This window comes from Elephantulus edwardii, unplaced genomic scaffold (assembly GCF_000299155.1).
Source record: "Elephantulus edwardii isolate Elephantulus edwardi_28Jun2011 unplaced genomic scaffold, EleEdw1.0 scaffold00195, whole genome shotgun sequence".
Taxonomy (NCBI): domain Eukaryota; kingdom Metazoa; phylum Chordata; class Mammalia; order Macroscelidea; family Macroscelididae; genus Elephantulus; species Elephantulus edwardii.
Genome location: NW_006399945.1, coordinates 2290374 through 2308436, shown reverse-complemented (window position 1 = coordinate 2308436; position 18063 = coordinate 2290374). Strand labels below are relative to the sequence as shown.

Sequence of the window (18063 nt, the reverse complement as noted above, 5' to 3'; positions counted from 1 at the left end):
TTTTTAATTTATTTTTATTATTTTTTTATATGTACTGTCAAATCGGATCTGACTGGTACAGGAGGAGATTGTCCCCCCCCTACTCCAGCAGACCATCTGGTGGATTTGAACTGCATACCTCTGGGATTGCAGTGCAGCATTTTGCCACTAGGCCACCAGAGCTCCCCACATTCAACACTCTTGTCACCAGCAATCAAGAAATAAAAAATGAATTGCATTGAGAAAGTCTACTGAAGAGAAATTCTGTCAGTCTGGAGACTAAGGTATACCTGCTTCAGGCCATAGTCTTTGCAATTGTAGTACTGGAGAAGAGTGTTGAACATACCATGGACTGCAAGGAGAACAAATAGGTCTGTCCTGGAAAGGGTGAAACCAGCCTGCTTCCTGGAGGCAGAAATTTTTAAACTCTACCTCATATACTTTGGGTACATGGCCAGGAGGAACCAGTCCTTGGAGAAGGACATCATGTGTGGAAGGGTGGAGGGACAGCACAGGAGAGGACGACCCAATATGAGATGGATTGACTCAGTGTCTGGAGAAATAGGCTTAGATTTGTTGGAGATGATGAGATTGGCTCAGAATAGGGTAGAATTCAGAGCTAACGTACATAGATTGGATCACTATGAGGCAGAGGCAACTTGATGGTACGTGAAAACAATAGTAGTCTCTGAGGCCTTCAGGTGTTAACCTTTTTAATGTTCTGTATACTTTTTGTTTGCTTCAACCTGACTTTTTGTTTTACTTTGGTATATCTTGGTGGATTTGCCTTGCCAGTCAATAGTCTGGCTCAGTGGAGTTTCACCACCTGTCTCCTGGGCAGCATCTGGTGGTGTGAGCATGGGTGTCTGTTTACTGGTCATGCATGGTGGGAAGTGTGAGTATTTACTGCCACCTGTGTTCTTGGTCTAATGGCACAGGAGCAGACATAAGCACTCATCCAATGAGCTACGCAATAAGTGTAGTGAGTATACTGGAGAGGTTGGTCAGGAACATGGACAGAAGCATGCTGTTGTCTTGCTTCTTACTGGTTAGGTTGGGTGGCAGACAGCTCGGCATGGAGGTGGAGGCCAACTTCTTGGATTTTCCCCATATTTCTTCCTTCAGAGTAAAATTATCCATGAAATGGTAAGTGAAAATAAAATTTCAGACAGTTATATGTCAGAATTTCCATATTAAAATAAAAAGCTTTTGTGACCTTGTCTGGAGGAAGTTACATTGATTGAAAGGCCGCACCTCTCCAGCAGTTTCAAATCCACCGAACTCCAAGGAGAAAGATAAGCATTCTCCTCCTGTGTGATTTATAGCCTTGGAAACACAATAGAGTGTCAGCAATGAGTCACAGAATCTTTGAATTAAAAAACGTGTTTTTTAAAAGAATGTATCTGTGATGAGATACATACTCAAGAAATGTATCAACTTTCATGGACAGGGAAAGATTGAATTTCTAGTAGTTGCTAGATGTTATCATAGCAAGCATGTGAACTACAGAACAGAACTTGCCTTGGCCTGTTTCATCTTCATGATCTCTGCCAGGCTCACGCCCACTGTTGCAATCCCTGTGTCAATCCATCTTCTTGTGGGTCGTTCTCTCTTTTACCAACCCTCTATCTTTCCTGCCATGTTGTCTTTTTCTAAGGACTGACCCCACGTGGTAACATGCCCCAAGTAGATGAGCATGAAGTTTCATCATTCTTACCTGTAAGGAACACCCCGGTTACACTTTCTCCAGCAGATTTGTTTGTTCTTTTGGCAGTCAATAATGGTCAGTAATCTTTGCCAACACCACAATTCAAACATATCCACTCTTCTTCAGTCTTCCTTATTCGTTGTCATTATTATGAATTTGTAGTCTTTTACTAAGTTTCAGTATGGTATGAGAAAGACAATTTTGATGGATACTCTTTAAAATCTAGCATAACTCAGTGCATCTAAATTCCAAAATCAATCTCCATAATAGTCTATGTGTTTCCTACTGCCAAAGGGGCCCTTTAGAGTAGTGAGAGTTCACCCTGAAACCCACAGCATCCCTTTTCAGCAGGAAGTAGCTAAGAGAATACGCCATCCCCTTTTCCTTATGAATCAGGGTGAAGTCTCTCTCAGGGAAGAGTGATAGGGAATGGCAAAGGACACACTGACAAAGGAGATTAACCAGAACTGACTTTGACAAGCACTGTGGCAATTGGACAATTAAAATAGACATTCGGATGGCGGGGGAAGAAGAACAAACTGGGGAGGAGGGTAGAGAGAATGGTGCAGCAATGAAGGAATGAAAACCCAAAATCCCTGTAAATGTTCATTAAAACTAATAAAAAAAAATCTAGCATAACTGTATCTAAGAATCCACCCTAAATTAGGTTACTGCTTTTACCCATGAAAAGTTTATATCAAAATGTAGGTTATCATCTTACTGCAAGTCAATACACTATTTAAACTGCATGCTATTGTGGAATTTGAGAAACAAAGTTCAAGTTACTTTCAAAACCAAAATATGATATGTGTTTCTCAGGTAACTTTGAGGAAAAAAAAATCAAGCCTTCAGTCCTGCTTGAGGAGACAGACCAGATGGCTACAAGGGTTTTTTCTTTTTTCTTTCTCATAGACTAGTTACCTGTATGGAAGCTGAGAGAATGCTTATCTTCTCCATGAAAAATTCTTCAATGCAGTGCATGAGTAGTGGGATCCTAGAAACTTCTAGTAAGTGTTCCAAAATTATTAAAATAAAATTGGAATTAAAATACAATTATATTCTTTATCTCAGGAAGCACCAATGTGGGTGACCAACTTCCCACTGGGCAGCTGTCAGTGGTGCCTTGGAGAAGGACTGGGGTGAAATATACCAACAATGAGGCCTATTTTGATGTGATTGAAGAAATCGATGCCATTATTGATAAATCAGGTATGTGCTTTTAACCTATTTTAGAGCTTTGGAAAGAAAAAGGGACTCCTCCTGTGTAATGTTTGTTAGAATTATCTTCCATTTAAGAGCATTGATTCTAATTCTTTTAGTTAAATGCCTACTCAATGTCAGGTAGTGTGCTAAGCATTAGAAATATTTTTTAATATCACGATGCCAACCAGTGTTTGTTTTATGTTTTCGTTTTATTGGTCTTATTCACTTAAACAGCAACAGCAAAAGTCACCTGCTGATTGAGATGTCCTTTTTGAAAGTATTTTACCCCTTATTTTAATGGCAGAACTAAAGTTGCAATTGTTAAAATTCAGAAAGTTTTCTTTTCAGTGAATACAGGTCCTGTAGATTAGAAATTTGTAGAAAGTTCTCTTCACATTAGGGAACTCATTCATTCAACAAAAGCCTGTTGTATTGTGGACACAGGGCAGTCTATTGGCCAGTTAATGAAGAATGTAATGTGTGATTCTAGGAGCTTACTTAAAGTCTACTAAGGGAGAGAGGCAGGTGAAAAAAAGTACAATATCAATCCACCGTGAGCAAAGATGCAGAGAGATTCCAGTGGTTCTGCTTTAGGAGGAGAGTGAGTAGAGGTTGCCAAGAGTTACATGAATTTTTAAGAGAAAGGTTTGTACAAACATTCTTAAGATGAATAAAATATTATTGAGAAAGACCTGTGCTATAACTGGGTTTAAAGACATAAAAAGAGACTAGAAATGATGAAACTTGCAAACCAAGTAGCATAGCAGCATTTTACAATGTTGTTAGGGGCCTTCAGGTTGCTCTTACTCATAGTGATCAATGTACAATAGAGCAAAGCCCTGCCCAATCTTGTGCCATCCTATAACCTCTGTGTCTAAAGTCAAATCCGATCTGACTGGTACATGAGGAAATTGTCCCTGTTTCTCCAGCAGAGCATCTGGTGGATTCAAACCATGTGCCTCTGGGATTGCAATGCAGCTTTTTGCCACTAGGCTACCAGAGCTCCCCTCATGATGTACTTTTCTAGGGATTCACGCTCCCTCCCCAATAATATGCCCTAATATGACCATCATTATTTCTAAGGAGCACTCCAGCTGTACTACTTCTACTATAGCTCAAATGTTTACCAATAATAAAAATGATAGGTAAATCTTTCTGTGTTCATTTAATGATGCACTATAAGTATTAAAAAAAGAATGAACTATTGATAAATCCAACAACATGGATACATCTCACAACATTGAACCCTCAAAAATTTGAGATGCAAAAATGTTGTATACGATAACATTGATATGAAATTTGAAAATAATAACCTGTTGTAATAGATGTCAGAATTGTAGTTAACTGTTGGGCAAGTGCTGGGACAAAAGAAAAGGAGCTTGCTAGGATATTGACAAGATTCCACATCTTGATTTGTGTGGTATTTACATGTTGTTGTGTGCCTTTGAGTTGGAACCTACGCATAGCATAGCATAGCATAGCATAGCATAGCATAGCATAGCATAGCATAGCATAGCATAGCATAGCATAGCATTTACACAGATGAATAAATTTTAGAATTCATTGAAGTACACAATTAAGATTTTTATATTTTACTCTAAATTTTACTTTTTTGCAAAAGGAAAATTATAAATGATGACAGCATGAAGAATCTTGTATGCCATTTTAAAGAGGGACGTTCCAAACTGGGAACATTTGAAGATTTTAGTTAAGGGATGGCTTGATTAGACTTGTGGTGTAGGACTGTCATTCTGGTTGCAATGTAAAAAGTGGCTTGAAGAAGTTTAAGAGTTAAAGCGGGTGAAGCAATTAGGAGACTATTGTAGAAATCCAGGCACAACATGTTTGTCATAAGGATGGAGAGGAATTGATAGTTTGAGAGATGTGTGATAAAAAGGGGAAAAAAGGGATTGATAATTGCATCTGAGGACTAGAAAAGTGGAAGTGCCTGTTTCTTCTCTACAATTTAGATGGCTTCACCATGGAAATTCAGAAAGTAAGATAAGATAATTAACTTTTTGACATGTTGCATTTGAAGTGCCTCAATAATATCTACATGAAGATATTTGTCCACTGTCCATTAGGCAAAAGTGAGGTTGAACTAGAAGTGCAATTAGGAGAGAAGTTGCCATAATTGGAAAGTGAAACCTTGGGAAACATGTAAAATAACTTGGGAAAAATGTATGGACTGAAAAGAGATGTCAGAATGCTGAAAAAACATAGGCTTTTAAGCAGTGTGCAGAGAATAAAGAAAACTGCACAAGAGACCCAGGAAGAAGAGCTAAAAATTTAACAGGAAAACCAGGAGAAGAGATCAACAGTGGAAAACACTATAGAAAAGTTCTGTAGGATAAAGACCAAAAGTCACTGTTCAACTTAGTGGCAAAGCTCATTGTGACATTAAGGAGAACTGTTACTTAGAAGAGATTTTCTAGACCACTGGCTGAGATAATGATAGTCTGTTTGATTTGAGGACTAGATTGAAAACTTCCTCAGGATTAATAACTATCTCATTAATCTTTTCCCCCTACTACTTCATCATAGTGTCTCGTGTTTGAGCTTCAGTTGTGCTAAGAAAGATAAACAGTTTTGTGGACAATTAGATGTATGGATAGACAGAAAAGAAGAAAGGAAGGAACTTAGTTGGAAAGACAGGAAGGAAGAGAGGGAGTAAGATATTTGGTAAGTGCAGAGAAGTATTCAACAATCTCTTTATCATCTGTTTTGTGTTCCTCTCTCAGGTTCCACAATTACTGCTGAGATACAGGGCGTGATTGATGCATGTGTCAAGCTGACTGGAATGCCAGACCTTACGCTTTCCTTCATGGTAAACTCCTAGCCCAGAAATCGAGCTTTGGGGATGGGAGATTAAGTGCTTCTGGAAAGAGAGAGTGGTGAGAATAGACCAAAACAAGAAGAAATACTTGAGGATTTCCCCAAAACTTAAATTTTCTATAAATAACTGCATAATGTGTGTGTGCGTATTTAATTTGAAAAGCACCTAAATTACTTTCCTGAAATAAGTAGGAGTTTTTAATTGTTACTTCTTGGTTTTCCCTGCTATAAACTAGAACCCCAGGTTGCTGGATGATGTCAGCTTCCATCCTTGTGTTCGTTTCAAGCGCTGGGAATCTGAGCGTATCCTGTCTTTCATCCCCCCTGATGGAAACTTCCGTCTGCTCTCATATCATGTCAGTGCACAGAAGTAAGCAACTCTTATAATAAAGAGTGGGATCTGTGTGTTATGTGTGTGGGTGGAAATCATGTCCTCTACTGGGTAAGAGTTGAGGCTGTGAATAAACCACCTGGGTGCATATTCCAGCTTCGGTACTGAGTCATCGCCATCCTCAGGTGAGCCACCTACCCTCTCTCTGCCTGTGTTTCTATATATAAATGGAAAATGATCAGAGTACCTTGTTGAGAAGAATCCCAATAAATAGAGTTTACTATAAGTAAGTGCTCATAAGCTTGCCTCCCTCTTTTTGTTATTATGTGTCTAAACAAGAAATTTCTTTTTCTCCAATAAGACTCTGATCACATCTGTACTCAGTCCCCCTTCTGACTTAAAAGAAGCACTAGATTCCACTGTGGGAACTCATAAAATGCAGTCTTATTCGATCGTGGATATTTTCTTTATTTTAGAGGTCTGAGTGTTTTAGGAAGTAGCCCTTCCTAAAACTTCTAGCACTTCTAAGACTTCAAAGAAGGTCTGCAGTCTTAGAAGAGCCAGGGAACCTCAAAGACACCAATTGCTTCCTTTATTATCTGGAATAAATAATTTTGAAAAATGCCCAACTGCTTAAGAGCAAAAACTCTGCAGTCAGACTGGACTTAAAACTCCAGCTTCAGTAAATAAAATACGAACTCGGGCAAGTTACTTAACCTCAGTATTTATCTTTAAACGGATGACTTGTTTGGTGCCTAGTGCTACCCTCTCTCACAGTCGTTGTGTTTGAGCCATAGGTGTATCAGTGTATCTGAGATTCTTCCCCCCCCTCCCCCCTGTTGATCCTCTCCTTTGCCAGGCATATCGTCTTTCTTCAGGGTCTGGTCCCTCCTTTATGATAATGTGTCTAAAGCACATGAGACCTGCTCTTACCTCTTACCTTGCTCACTTCAAAGAAGCATCTGGCTGGCAGCAAAACCCACTATGGACAATTTCAGCAAAGTTCCTTTAAGGGGCATTCTGGCTACACAGCTCCCAAGGGAAATCTAAACATTCCTCTGGCAGTCCGTCATACCTGATAGATTCTTTGCTAGTATCGTGACTGAAAGACTTCAGCTTTTCTTCAGCCTTCTATCACATGTTGGTGTTGCATATCATCACGTCAGAACCGATTCATAGCAAATATTCTAGCAGGTTTTCAGAGGCAGTATAATTACCCAGCAGGAGAATGCCCATCTTTTTCCCTATGGAGCAGTGAGTGGATTTGAACTGTCTTCAGGTTGGCAGTGCAGCTCCTTACCATTAAGGCCACCAGAGCTCCCTTCATATATAAATGTTGTTGTTGTCTAGTGTTGAGTAGGAACCAACCCATAGCTGACCCTCCAGTGGATTTTCAGAGTCAGTTAATTGCACAAGAGGAGATGGCCCATTTTTCTACTAGAGAGGTGGATTTGAACTGCATACCTTTGGGTTGCCACCACAATTCCTTACACTAAACCACAGGGCTCCTCCATATACATGTAGATAATTGAGAATACCATGGCTTAGGGTTAGATGCACCTTGGGCTTCATAGTGATATCCTTTTCTTTGGCACTTTGTGAGGTCCATAATAGCAGATTTTCCCAGTGCAGCATGTCTTTTGATTTCTTGACTGCTGCTATCATGGATGCTATAATGAAATCATTAACAACCTAAGTCTTTTCTCCAGCTGTCATGATATGGCCTATTGGTCCAGTGGTGAGGATTTTTGTTTTCTTAGTGTTAAGGTATAATCTGTATAAAGGCTATAGTCTGATCTTCTTCAGTAAATGCTTCAATTCTTTTTCACTTTCTACAAGCAAGAGTGTATAATCTACATAACATAGGTTGTTGATGAGCGAGATACTAGATATAAATCATTTATAAAAGTGGCTGGCATACAGGAAGTATCTTTTGACCTAGTGGTAAGAAGCTGCACTGCATTCCTGAAGGCACAAGGTTCAAATCCACCAGCAGCTCTGCAGGTGAATGATGGGCATTCTCCTCTTGTGCAGTTAACTGCCACTGAGAACCCACTGGAGGGTCAGCTATGGGTTGATTCCAACTCAGCAACAACAACTTTGTTCAGTAATTTTTTTTCTGCCTTTTTTAATTTCCTCATTTGTCAAATATCAACCCACCATAAATCAGAGTGTTTTCAGTAAGGATTAGATGAGAAAGGTAAAAACTCTTTGAACAAATAAAAATGTGTAACAAATATATAGTTCTCCCAAGTATTAAGTATTTTCTAGTTATATGTTACAAGTCTGTAAATTACAAGATATAGATAAAACTCTTCATTTTTATTCTTAGTGCCTTTCCCATAGTACATTTTATATATACTCTTTGGTTTTGTGGATTTTATTCCAAGTTACTAGAAGAGTTATCTTTTTTACTAGGCAACATCTTAACTTTATAAGTAGGGGAGGAAAATTAAAGATTACTGTGATTCCCCCCCCCTTATTATTTAAGATAAAGAGTAAGGAAATAGATAAAGCTGAAGAGGCTACCAAGGGAAAGAGGTTGGAAAGCACACTTATATTTAAGGGGGAAATACTGGCATTTTCCAGGTACGTTAATTAAATGGGGGTTTTTTATTTCTTTCTCTTCCAGTCTGGTTGCGATTCCAGTGTATGTCAAACATAACATCAGTTTCCGGGACAGTAGTTCACTTGGACGCTTTGAAATAACAGTTGGACCCAAGCAGACTATGGGAAAGGCTATAGAGGGAGTGATAGTCACCAGCCAGATGCCCAAGGGAGTCCTGAATATGAGCCTCACGCCGTCTCAGGGGATGCACACATTTGACCCAGTAACAAAGGTAGGAGGACTGAGCAGAAGTTTGAATTGCTGCTGTTAAATAAAGTAGCTCTGCATGAGCTCTCCACATGGACTTTACACCTTATGTGAAAGAGAGAAACAGCCAAAGGGACATCATTGACTCCTTTGAGATGACATGGTAACAAGTAGTTTATTCTACTGACAGAGATGCGGGAAATAACATAATATTGTGAACAGATTTCTGTGAACCTTAAACACATCAAATGAAGGATTCCAATTATTGTATCAGAAAGACTACTTTTATCTCTTTCTTTTTCTTTGAAGATGCTATCTTGGGATGTGGGAAAAATAAATCCCCAAAAGCTACCAAGTTTGAAGGGGACCATGAGTCTTCAGGCTGGAGCTTCAAAGCCAGATGAGAACCCCACAATTAACCTGCAGTTTAAGATCCAGCAGCTGGCCATTTCTGGTGAGTGACTCACAACCTCAGTAGCTTTAAATAGATAATTATGGTGGTGATTTTCTTTGATGTGGCAGAGACTTCAGAAAGCCTTCTAGTGGCTCCCTATTTGCCAGGGTTTGGTTTCACTGTTGGTAGGTTGCTGTTAATCTGCTCTGATTCATGACCTCGTGCCTAACAGAACACAGTGTTGCCTGGTGCTGTGGCATCCTCAGGACTGGTAGTATGCTTGAGTAAATTGTTATACTTGTCAAACTGTCTCATTGATGGGTTTAATACAGTCTTTTACAGCACATTTTCTGGGAAAGTATACACTCCTCACCTGAATAAATGTGACTAAACACAAATGAGAAAGAACTAATATTGGTAGGCAGAAGTATTCATCAACTATTGTTGGGTCATCCAGGTTTGCTAATTTGAGGTTCCCAAGGTTTTCAATACAAAGATGTTTCTGTATTCTCAGATGGTAACTTGGAATAATTTCCCTTCCTTTCTTCCTTTAGAAAAAAATCTCATGTTTGCTTTTATCATCATTTTGGGGCTACTGGGACTTTCCAGTTCAATCCACCATAATCATCATCATTATCACTTCATTGAGCATTTACTGGCATATTGAGCATATGCCAGGTACTATTTTAAGTTCTTTTCACTCATTTACTTAGTCCTCACAACAGTCCTGTGAAGTAGTTAGATTGGAGATAACCTTAGCTTTATATGAAGTTCTTCTTTTTTAAAAAATTTTATTATTTTGTGTGTGTGTACCGTCAAATCAGATATGACTGGTACAGGAGGAGATTGTCCCTCCTTCTCCAGCAGAGCATCTGGTGGATTTGAACCACATACCTCTGTGATTACAGTGCAGCTTCTTGCCACTAGGCCGGCCACCAGAGATCCCTTGAAGTTCTTTGTATTTATCTAGTTTAAGTGATTACTCATCTGGTTTAGATGATTAGACATTTAAATTATAAATTCATCAAAAACTATAATGTTCTTGGTTATAAAAATATAACAATGAAATGTGCAAGGAGTTGGAGTCAGAAAATCAAAAGGGCCAAACTCTCTCAACATTTCTTAAGTTCAAGGAACTGAAGAACAAATACAAACCTTGAGTTGCTATAATCAAGGATGCTTTAGGCAGAATATTAAATGATCCAGGAAGTATTAAAAGAAGATGGAAAGACTATACTGAGTCACTGTATCGAAAGGAATTGGCAGACACAGAAGAATTTAATGAAATAACGTAGGAGCAAGAACCTATGGTGATGAAGGAAGAAGTTGAAGCTGCTTTGAAGGAAATAGCAAAAAAAAAAGGCCCCAGGAATAGATGGTATACCAATTGATGTATTTCAGTTAACGGATGCTGCCCTGGATGTGCTCACCAAGTTGTGCCAAGAAATCTGGAGAACAACCACTTGGCCAGCTGACTGAAAGAGATCTATATTTGTTCCCAGTCCAAAGAAGGGCGACCCAACAGAGTGTGGAAACTATAGAACAATACCATTGATTTCACATGCAAGCAAGATTCTGCTGAAGATTATCCAAAAATGACTGGAACAGCACATTAGCAGAGAACTGCCAGAAGTCCAGGCTGGGCTTAGAAGGGGTCGTGGTACAAGGGATATTGTAGCTAATGTTAGATGGATCTTAGCTGAAAGTAGGGAATACCAGAGGAATGTATATCTGTGTTTCATTGACTATGCAAAGGCATTTGACTGTGTGGATCATAACAAACTGTGGCTGATTCTGAGAAGAAGGGGAATCCCAGGACACTTGATTGTGCTAATGTGAAACCTATACTTGGACCAAGAGGCAGTCGTCAGAACAGAGCAAGAAAACACTGCATGGTTCAAAATTGGTAAGGGTGTATGCCAGGTATGTGTCCTGTCTCCATACCTTTTCAACCTGTATGCAGAACAGATTATCTGGGAGGCTGGGCTCTATGAGGACAAATGTGGGGTCAAGATTGATGGACGATCTATTATGCAGATGACACAACCCTGCTAGCTGAAACTGAGGAGGACCTGAAGCGCTTGCTGCAGAGGGTCAAGGACCATAGCCTTCAGTATGGATTGAGGCTTAATATCAAAAAGACAAAGATTCTCTCTCATCACTGAACCAATTGGCAGTATCAGGATGGATGGTGAAGAGATTGAGATTGTTAACAACTTTAGTCTGCGTGGCTCCACAGTCAGCATTCTTGGCATCAGCTGTCAGGAAATTAAAAGATGTATTGCGATGGGAAGGTCTGCTGTTAGGGACCTCTCCAAAGTACTGAAGAGCAATGGTGTCACTCTGGAGACTAAGGTGTGTCTGATACAGGCCATGGTCTTTGCAATCACTTGTTATGCATCAGAGAGTTGGACAGTGACTAAGGAGGATAGAAGAATTGATGCCTTTGAGCTGTGGTGCTGGAGAAGAGTATTGAATGTACTATGGACTGCTAAGAAAAACAGATTCATCCTGGAGAGCGTTAAACTGGGCTGCTCCTTGGAGGCAAGAATTCTGGGGCTTCATCCCACATACATTGGACATATTGTAAAGAGGGACCAGTCCTTGGAGAGGGACATCATGCTTGGGAGGATGGAGGGACGGCATAGGAGGGAAAGACCCTCTATGAGGTGGATTGATTCAGTGACTGGGGTAATCAGAATGGGTGTGTTGGAGACAGTGTGATTGGCACAGGACAGAGCAGAGTTTTAGGGCTGTTATATATAGGGTCGCTGTGAGTCACAAGCAACTCGACGGCACATAACAACATAATAACACTACCTAGGCAGCATTTATTTGCCAATTTTTTATTACTCAGTTGCTGCCAAAGAATTAAAAGTAGAAGATGTCACTTTCAAAACAAATATGAGACATCATCTCACCCCAGTCAGAATAGCAAAATTTAACAGAACAGCAAGCAACAAATGCTGGCGACGTTGTGGAGAAACTGGAACCCTTTTTCACCGTTGGTGGAAGTGTAAAATGGTGCAACCACTGTGGAAGGCAGTATGGCGCTTTCTCAAAAAGTTGCAAATAGAGATACCATTTGACCCAGCAATCCCACTACTGGGAATATACCCCAAAGAGACCATAACTGCCACCCAAGCAGATATATGCACACCCATGTTTATCGAAGGTTTATTCACAATAGCAAGGACTTAGAAACAACCTCAGGGTCCATCAACAAACGAATGGATAGAGAAGCTATGGTATGTTCACACAATGGAATACTGTGCTGCTTTGAAAAACAAGGAACTCATGCAATATTATTCAAAATGAGTGACCCTGGAGGACATTATGCTGAGTGAAGTATCTTAGTCACCAAAGGACAAATACTACATGGTGCCACTGTTGTAAAACAGGACTGACCTCAGGATTGGGGGGAGACTGAGAAAGATGGGTTCAATAATGTATACCGCATTGAAACAGATGAGGGAGAAAACTTTTTAAAAGGGATATCTGATTAGGTATTTTTTTTTCATGACAGGAGTCTAGAGCGAAGGCTGCATGGTGGAGTGGACCTGGGGGGAAAGTGTTATAAAACAATTAATTTTTCTTTTACTTTTCTAAGAAGGTAGTGTACTAGGGAGGAGGGTTTGGAGGGGAGAAAAGTGCAGCAATGAATGAATGGAAACCCAAAGTCTCTGTAAATTTTCATTGAAATTAATAATAATTTTTTTAAAAAAAGAGATGTCGCTTTGAGAGCTGCATGACTAAAGTAAGCCATGCTATTTTCAGTTGCCTCATAAGCATGAAAAAGCTTGATGATGAATAAGGAAGACCAAAGGATTGATATTTTTGAATTACAATATTGGCATAAAAATATTGAATATACCATGTATTACTAAAAGAATTTAGAAATCCATCTTGGAGAAGTACAACCAGAATATTCCTTGGAAGCCAGGACCAGGATGACAGCACTTTGTCGTATGTACTTTAGACTTGTTAGCAGAAGGTCCAGTCCCTGGAGAAAGACATTTTGCTCAGTAACTTAAAAGTTAGGTGAAAGAGAGGAAGCTCACCAACAACCTGGCTTATCATAGTGGCCACAGCAGTTGATTCAGATAGCAATGACTGAAGCAAAGGACGCGCTCTACATTTTTCTATTGTATATAGGGGTGTTTTTTTTTTGGTTGGTTCGTTGGTTGGTTTTTGTTGTTGTTGTTGTGTGCCATAGAGTCGGAACCAACCCATAGCTGACCTGTAGTGGGTTTTCAGAGGCAGTAAATCACATGGAAGCAGCTTTTCCTGTGGAGCAGCTGGTGGCCTCGATCGGTGTGCCTTTGGGATGGTATGCATATAGGGTTTTTGTTTTGAGTGTTTGTTTGTTTTTGTTGTGTACTGTCAGGTCAGATCAGACTGGCACAGGAGGAGGTTGTTCCTTTTTCTCCAGCAGAGCATCTAGTGGATTTGAACTGCTTGCCTTCAGGATTGCAACACAGTATATTGATGCCTTTGAATTGTGGTGTTGGCAAAGAGTATTAAATTTTCCATGGATTGCCAAAAGAATAAACAAATCTGTCTCAGAGGAAACACAACCTTGGTACTCTTTAAAGGAAAAGATAATGAAACTTTGTCTTACATACTTTGGGCTTGTTGTCAGGAGGAACTGGTCCTTGGAAAAAGACATCATGCTGGTGGGCAAGGTCAGTGAAAAGAGAGGATGACCCTCCAGGAGCTGGAGCACACAGTGACTGTGCCAGTGGACTAGAGCAGGGTGGAGATTTATGAGGATAGGGCAAGGCTTTGAGTTGTTCTTCATAGGGTCACTACCAGTGGTCGTCAACTCGATGGCACCTAGAAACAACAACACGAGTCAAACTGAATTCAGCGGCACCTGACAACAATTATTCAATTCAGACATCAGCTTAACCACTGTTACTACTTCATTTATTCAGTCCAGTGACTTGAGAAAAATATACAGTGATTTTTTAAATTGTATTATTTTTACGTGTACCGTCAAATCAGATCTGACTAGTACAGGAGGAGATTGCTCCCTCCTTCTCCAGCAGAGCATCTGGTGGATTCGAACCATTCACCTCTGGGATTGCAGTGCAACGTCTTGCCACTAGGCCACCAGAGCTCCCTGAACAGTGATTTTATTTCCCTCCCTCCACCCCCACACACACATTCATTCTGCAATTCAGGCTGTGTGTAATTTTCCACCCTTCCTACTTCAGAAAGAGATTTTCTAATAGAATAGGTTTTTATTGAAGTAATTCTTCTATCATTGTATATATCAGGAGTGAAGATTCTGCTAGCTTCATGTAAATGAGCTGAAGAAATGTAGGTATTCTTCTGGGTCATTTGAACAGCTTTCTCCTTCATTGATGTGGTAGAATGATAATGAATGAATGGAAATGAATGATAATAGTTCTTGTACCTACATCTTTTGTGTCATACTCATGTCTTATCCTTCTTTCCTTCATTTCAGGACTCAAAGTGAATCGTCTAGATATGTATGGAGAAAAGTACAAACCCTTCAAGGGCATAAAATACATGACCAAAGCTGGGAAATTCCAAGTTCGAACCTGAAGAGTTCCACCGATGGAACAGTCGTGAACACTCTCTTATTTCTTACATGTGTAAAAGTGAAAAAAAAAATCAGCCTGTCTTCTAGGTCGGTGCCCTCCTGGACCCACCTGCTCCCTTTTTTCCTTAGCCTTCAGTGCCATGGAACCGGTCAAGGCGTAAGGGTCACCAGGGAGAACTGGACAGAACTGAAGCACAGCCAGCACCAACTTGGTTTTCAGAAAAGAGATGAATGATAGAGACTTGACACCATATTAAACTCTTTTTTTTTTTTTACATAGTTGCCATAAAGACCAGGATTTGTTGCCTGTTAGGCTTTAATTCTCTAAAGTCAGTGAAAGACTTCTTTGCTCTTGTTGTTGAAGGGTTTCTAAAAGAATTACTACTTGAAAGAAAGATGAAGTTTAGTTACAGAAGGGCCAGTTAAAGACCAGGTTTATGAGAGAGACAGGGAGAAAACGGTGGTGAAGCATTGTGAGGAGGTGTACCAGTGTTCAAGGTTGCAAGAAGAGAGATGGCACTCCAGGAGGGGGGAAGAACAGAGTTAAGGGGGTTTCTTTCTGATCTCTCTACTGTCATCTGTAAAAAACACATGTACTCCTGGAATTGGACTTCTTAAATTTGACTGCATTATTAAAATGGAAAACCCCAGTAGAATTCAGATTTTCCTGTCAAGATGACACCTGCACTGACTTCCAGATACTTTTGTTTGCTTTTAGCACATAATCATTCATCTTCAGTGAGAAAATGACCTACCTGCCTTCTTGTGATAGTTGCCTGGATTGCTTCATTCCCGAACCACACATAGTTTTATTCACATTATTTCTAGAGTTCACCAGCCTTTTTCTCGTTATTCAAGCCTTCTGCAATATTTTCTTTCAAAAAAATAGAGTTTGAGAAAATTAATTATAAGCCCGAGTGAGCCAGTTTTTGTGTGTCATGCTGTTGGAGGATAGATAACCAACTTACTCCCTAGTGCTGTGCACCACAGCTTAAATTGCATGACTCCTTAGTTGTGTTTGTGAGTGCTGCACTTGGACTGGATGCTAAGCCTCTCTGATATGGTTCTGTCAGTAGCCCTAGCCTGAAAGAATACTTACCATTGAGAACATAGTTGATCCTTGAAGCTACTCAGTGATTTCCCCATAGATAATAGTTTTGTACTCTGTGGTGTATCCTTTAATAAATACCTGCCATTTTTTAAGATAAAAAAAAATTTCTCGTATCTTTGACCAAAATTAATGTCAAGGAAGAAGGACCATGTTGATCTTGTGTACCCAAGAAACATGGCAACTGAAGGGGAACCTCAGGCTTTCCACTATTTTAGTTCAATGTGTCTATCACTCATTTAATATATAAAGACAGGTATGCTTATTTGGTTTTTCATAGCATAAGCACATCCTAAGTTTTGTGCATGGACAAGGATGAAGACCTACTCCCTGAAGTTCAGCATTTTCTTCTAAAGGCCTGTCTTCAAACCCTTGTGTACATTTGCTTGTTGTCTTATTTCAAAGCTTCCTGGGCTTGTTTTTGCTGTAGAGTAGTGTTGATTTGTGGTTTCCCCCTGTGATAAGCTGTGTTGTGTGCACCAAAGATTTCATATTCCTTCCCTTCCACTGTTTGTCCTGGCTGATTATGACCTCTATGTACACATTTACCATAGGAAGGACCAGTCCCTGGAAAATGGCACCGTGCTTGGTAAAGTGGAAGGTCAGTGGGGAAAATGGAAGATTCGCAGTGAGATGGCTGCGACAGTGGGTCAAATACAACCCCAGTGGTTGTACAAGACCCCACAGTACTTTGTTCTGTGGTACAGAGCGTCACTAAGCTGGAACCCAACACCACCACCACCGTGGGAGGCAAACATCTCTCCCTGTAGGTTCCAGGACACTGAGAATTCCTTATTTTGAGCACGCTGGATTTTAAGGTTTTCTAGGTGATGGGAACACCGAGTCTGGGATCGTGAGTAGTTTTAGGTTTAAATCCAGCTGTCTTACTGCTTCCAGGGTACCTGAGTAGAAATAAGGGTTGAGAGGGTTGCACCCGCAGGCCTCCACATAGGAAATGATGGTCACATCACCTGCGTAGCAGAGTGCTGGAGCACAAGGGGCTGCATTCCTGCCAGCGAGCAGTGTGTCAGCATAAGTCGTGCAGGGTTGTCTTGGTAGAGTTGACCTGCTTCGTGTGTGTGTAACATGTACAGAGTAACTTTTCTGTTTAAATCGTAATAAAGTTTAATTTTACCAGTGTTCTATGTCGTGGCTTATTTGTAGGGACCAGCAATAATGCTATGTCCTATTGCTTCAGCCTTTATCATTGCCGTTCTGACTCACAGCCAACCCTCCAGCTGGGTTTCAGAAACTGTAAATTATGGAAAGAGATTCTCCATCTATCTTCTGTGGAGCCACTGGTGGATTTGAACAGCCTGCCTTTGGGTTGGCGACGCAACCCACCACCAACTAGTCCAACAGAATGCCGCATATACCTCAGTAGAAGAAGTTGATTTGTCAGGAGGACCTGTCTACATTTGTACACTCCAACCAGGACTGTGCATGTATTTTGACTGATTCTCTATCTTTGAAAGATAGGAGATGATGATATTAGTTTCTTTTTAAGGTTGTGAAAAATAAAGGTCCAGATAAGCAAAGGATTTTTGTCTGGGTTGTAAAAGACAAAAATATCAAAACTGCCAGCTCTGGTGACCTACTGGTAAGAAGCTGTGCTGCAATCCTGAAGGCGTGTGGTTCAAATCTACCAGCTGCTCTGCAGGAGAAGGATGGGCAATCTGTGGTGTGATTTACTACCTCTGAAAGCCCGACAGAGGGTCAGCTATATAGCTTGGTTCCAACTCAGTGGAACCCAACAACAAGTCTATTACTTGTCTCCAAGGAGCACTCTGGCTGCACCTTCAAGACATCTGTTCTTTTGGCAGTCCATGGGATCTTCAGCACTCTTTAAAACTCAAAGACATCCAAAAACTTCTCCAACAGGGTGAAAAGAGAGGCCACTGACTGGGAAAAAATATTCGGTAATAATAGATAAGGGACTTATATCCAGAATTTATGAAATGCTTGAGCACCACAACAAGATAAAGAATCCAATAGAAAAATGGGCACAGGATATGAAAAGGCACTTCACCGAAGACGACATTCAGATGGCTAACAAGCATATGAAGAAATGCTCAAAATCCCTAGCCCTAAGAGAGATGCAAATTAAAACAACTATGA

The 18063-nt window shown here is 40.2% G+C and overlaps 1 protein-coding gene across 1 annotated transcript in view; it reads left to right on the top strand.

Annotated features, from left to right (window-relative positions):
- The window catches only part of AP3M2 (adaptor-related protein complex 3, mu 2 subunit), a 26029-nt gene extending 11190 nt beyond the window's left edge, over positions 1–14839 (top strand). The window contains exons 3-8 of the mRNA XM_006896991.1: positions 2759–2896; positions 5632–5717; positions 5962–6095; positions 8689–8896; positions 9181–9325; positions 14739–14839. Coding sequence (XP_006897053.1) covers positions 2759–2896; positions 5632–5717; positions 5962–6095; positions 8689–8896; positions 9181–9325; positions 14739–14839 — 812 coding nt within the window. The remainder of the gene's footprint in view (positions 1–2758; positions 2897–5631; positions 5718–5961; positions 6096–8688; positions 8897–9180; positions 9326–14738) is intronic.
- Positions 14840–18063: the final 3224 nt, after the last annotated feature.